General features: G+C 44.1%; 1 protein-coding gene across 1 annotated transcript; it reads right to left on the bottom strand.

Annotated features, from left to right (window-relative positions):
* Positions 1 to 6: 6 nt before the first annotated feature.
* Positions 7 to 1,290, bottom strand: LOC144477434 (uncharacterized). Its single transcript, XM_078195160.1, has one exon. It carries the CDS (start codon positions 1,270 to 1,272, stop codon positions 601 to 603), a length of 672 nt encoding a protein of 223 aa, XP_078051286.1. The 5' UTR covers positions 1,273 to 1,290; the 3' UTR covers positions 7 to 600.
* Positions 1,291 to 4,352: the final 3,062 nt, after the last annotated feature.

Here is a 4,352-nt window from a genome sequence, read left to right as displayed (position 1 = left end):
GTTTGCCGGTCGTCGAGCACAGAGGACTCGCGACGGATCTTCCGGGTCGGTCGCAGAAGCGACGGTCAGCGGACTCGGGGACAGCTGGAGCGAGTAGGCGCGTCACGATCGTTCGGGCGATCATTTCCATCGGCCGAGGTTCAACGATTTTGACGAGCTTGCAAGGTCGCTCTTTCTAATCGCTTTCAATTCGCTTCAATTGCCGAAGGAAAGGCCAAGTTCCCATTGAAACTGATGCTTCGAGCTCGTCGAAATCGGCGAGACGATGCTAGTAATTACCATAACTTGTCATCCTCGAAGCTGCGTCCACCGACGCCAAGTATCCAGTCCGCGTCTGGTCCAGCTCCAAGACTAGCTACCAATTCTTTAGAAGCTTTAAACCAATCTCAACAACTCCCCCATCTTCGAGTAGGTAAACCTAGGTACGTCCAGACCGAATCGCAGTTCCAATGACTCCTATTCGAAGCGGATCCAACGACGATCTCCTTCGGCACAGTTCCACGAGGGTTCGCGAAATCGTTGTCCGTCCTAGGAGGTGACGCTGAGGATCATAGGGTGGAAACTCTGGTTTCTATCGCAGTGCAGTCCAACGGACGGATGTTACAGCGCCGTGAGGCCATAATCGGACTTGATCGCCGGCGGCGGTATGGGAGCCGTGACCTGTGATAGTCCGGACGGACTGGTGGCCGGCGCGAGAGGGCTGATGCTTCCGGAGCCTATGTGGCCCAACGGTCCCCCCGCCGGGCCCTCCATCAACCCGCTCACATGGTGATGACTCAGCTGCGCCTGTAGATGGGCCAGGGGATGCGGGTGGCCTTGGAAGCTCGGATGCACCACGTTCGTATGCGGAAGAGAGGCGTTCACCGCGTGGACGTCGCCCATGTCCAATCCGACGTTCGAGTCCAGGCTGCTGTCGATCCCGCTCGACGGTGAATTGTTGTTGTTCTTCCTCTGGCTGTTGTTGTTCCCGGTCGGCAGCTTGGTCCTCGAGCCGGACGTCTTCGAGGACTTCGCGGCCGCGGCGGAGGCCGACGACGACTGCCCGTTCGCGTTCTTCCTGCGCACGTTCTTCGTGTTCGGCAGCTTGTTGTCCTTCTTCCACTTCATGCGACGGTTCTGGAACCAGATCTTTATCTGCCGCTCGGACAACACCAGGGTATGGGCGATCTCGATCCGTCGCCGTCTCGTCAGGTACCTATTGTAATGGAATTCCTTCTCCAGCTCCAGGATCTGGTGCCTCGTGTACGCCGTGCGCTGGCGCTTCGGTTCCATGCCCGGCTGGTAGGAGCCGTTCGCTGGAAAAGAGAGACCAGTGTGTTAATGCGACCGTCGTAAACGCCCGCGGTAAATGCGTGCCAGTCGTATAAAGTTTATCCGATTTTAAACAATTTGCGTAAGTCTAACACTTTACTCAAGTTCTACAATTTCCATAAGCTGTACATTGATACAATTTATACGAATTGTACAATTTAGACAAATTATGCAATTTACACAATTTACACAATTTATACCATTTATATTTACACTATTTATACCATTTATACAATTTATATAGCTATGGTAAAATTCAGACAAAATATGTACAAATTATATAAGTTATGCCAAAATTATATAAATCATATATCACTTATATAAATCACGCAGGCAAATGCAGATAAATGCAGAAGAGAAATTGACCAATACTGCTGGCTTATTTTCAGATTATTTTTAACATTAAGACTAATATTAATGAACCTAGTGAACAATAAAAATGTCCAGCATAGAAAACGAAACGTATTTAGATAAATTGCCACTTCTGTCGTAATGTGTGCTCGATGTAGAAAATACATTGAACTATTTCCCACGGAAAGACTTTCTGTCATTTCCACGACTTTAGAATGAAACACGTGGGTGGACATGATAGATTCAGTGTTGAGAATGATTATGACAGCGAACTGTACACTGCAGTAATTAAAGGAAATAATTCAGGCTTAATTCAAGACTCTTATTCCCGCGATCAGAACGACTTGACACTGGCGACGGAACCCGTCGCTCGACAACGCATCTGCTGCATACCACAATGCACAATACCAAAGACACCAATTCTTCGAATTAACGCTTTGTCTGCCTTAATAAGAATCTTTAAAATTTTACAGAATTAAAGTACTGTATTAATTGATCGAATTTAAATTGAAAAGTTAGGTTGAATGCCATCAATTAACTTTTCAATGCTTTTACGTTTTATTGGTCCTAATAAAATAAGGAAGATATAATAGAGTGGCTCGAAAATTATAAACAATTGACTGGGAATTTAATAAGTAGACTACGGTTCTTTATGCAAAATAAAAATTGTCTGAGACGATTTTAAGAATCAGATATTATATAAAAATAAATTGCTTCTTTGGATCATTTATATCAGTTAAAAACAGTGTAACTATATTATCAAATTTTACTTACTCCTCACAGTTTTATATTTCAACTACCAATTTTTCTGATAAAAGCAAACATATACCAAGCACCTTAAAAATGGTGCAATCATTTTAATTTAATATAAGATCATGAATGAATGATATGTTCTGTCTCAGCAACTGTACGAGAATGTTAGGAATGAAATAAAATATATCGAAACCATCGTACTTCGAATTCGTGAAACATGCAAGCGAGCGTTTTCCGAAAAAACGGCGTATCACTCGCATCAATACATAATACATGGCTCGATAAAATCGATACACGGGTGAGCGAATGAAAACGCGTATGAATATGTATAAGGTTTCTTTGTTCCAACGGTGTAGATTCATTTTTTACATTGATTTCACAAAGGCCCCGCGAGCGTTCCCTGTCGAAGAAAACAATTTTTCCCCGACGGTGCTCCTATGAAGTGTACGTAACCGTTCCGACCTTGCGCGTTACTACAAAATGGCGCAATACGTGTCCGCGTTCGCTGGTAGCATCATTCGTCAATAATATCGCATAATTCCCTGTTTGGTATGCAAGAATCGGCCTTTTCGCTCATGTTTCCATTATTCTTATCTCGGCGTCGGCTCGCTCGTCTCGCGAACGCGCTCGGAGAAGCGTGAGTAGTTCGCAAACAACCCCGCGGATAATCTCTTGGGAACACCTGACGCCCTCTCTCTCTCCCCTCCCTTCGCATTATTGCTCCGCGTTTCCCTTGCAAACTTCTCCCAATAATTACACACGGCACAAACACTTCCGCCCGTGGGACGGAGAAAAACGATTTAACAATTTCAGGGAACTCGACTTATTTCTCTGTCGGACCGCGGCCATTTCTGCACGAAATTTCGCAGCGATACGATCGCATAAATTCTGAGGAATTTTTGAAATTGTTAAGAATTTTTAGGAGTCTATAATTCGTAGCTAGGAGTATGTATAAATTTTTCATAACGACTATTTTAATCCCGAAGCGATTATTCGGAGGAACGAAATGTGAGAATTCTTTGTAAGACTATTACTATTTTATAAAATTATTCAGGTGGTTTATATAATTATTTAAGGAATGCTTATGGAGTATAGACATCGAGGATGATATTAGTTATTAATACGCGCAACTTAGAAATTTTATTTATTTTTACAGTTGACCTAAGCTGTGTGACACTGTTTCAATATTCCCACGTTTCTCGAATTCTTATAAAATTAACTAGATATAGTAAATTGCAAAAATTTATTTTCTTATCTGAAAAAATAATTGTGGTCTTATCTAAGTATAGATAACACAGCAGTCAATTTTTAGAGAAAAGGATCCCCCGAGACAATATCCACAGTGTATTCCACCGTCGTTCGCCAGCATCTCGCGACGAAAAATACCGAATCGCTCTCGAGCGGATCAAATGAATTAGCATGCCGTCAGGTGGCTAGCCAGCAGCGACAACCGGCCATTATTTTACGACCGACTCCGTTGTCAATTCGTTCGAACTAAACCGAGTGAGTACTCGCGTCGACTCGGCATCTGCGAGCCGGGGCCGCGGCTAACGCGATCGCCGATTGTAACAGATAAAGAGACACGTCGCGTTCACCAACGCCGAGGCGACGGGCGACGCTCCCTCGAGAAATGTAATAATAATAATAATAACCGGCTCTACATTTCACAATCGGCGGACCAATGTTCCCCAAGGCCGGACTCCGTTCGATGCTTGTCGAACTTGAGCAAGGATTACCGGGCAGACGTCTTTCATGCCGCGCGCAAAAGTTCATAAAATGCCGCCTCGACGCCGCGAGAACCTGACTCTGTGAAATTTTATTTAACCGGGAATACGTTAAATGCGAGCCCGTCTATGATACTCGTATTTGATCGTCGTGACGTTTGTTCCTTACTTTAGCAAGAATTTAATTGTTTCGGTGGTTGTTTTATATTTTCT

The sequence above is a fragment of the Augochlora pura genome, unplaced genomic scaffold (genome assembly GCF_028453695.1).
Source record: "Augochlora pura isolate Apur16 unplaced genomic scaffold, APUR_v2.2.1 APUR_unplaced_1030, whole genome shotgun sequence".
Taxonomy (NCBI): Eukaryota; Metazoa; Arthropoda; class Insecta; order Hymenoptera; family Halictidae; genus Augochlora; species Augochlora pura.
The sequence above is the reverse complement of the archived record's forward strand: the minus strand, read 5'-3'. Positions and strand labels throughout refer to the sequence as shown.

Bases quoted from the DNA above. Each gene is read 5' to 3' on its own strand.
- LOC144477434 (XM_078195160.1), bottom strand. From the start codon at position 1,272: ATGGAACCGAAGCGCCAGCGCACGGCGTACACGAGGCACCAGATCCTG.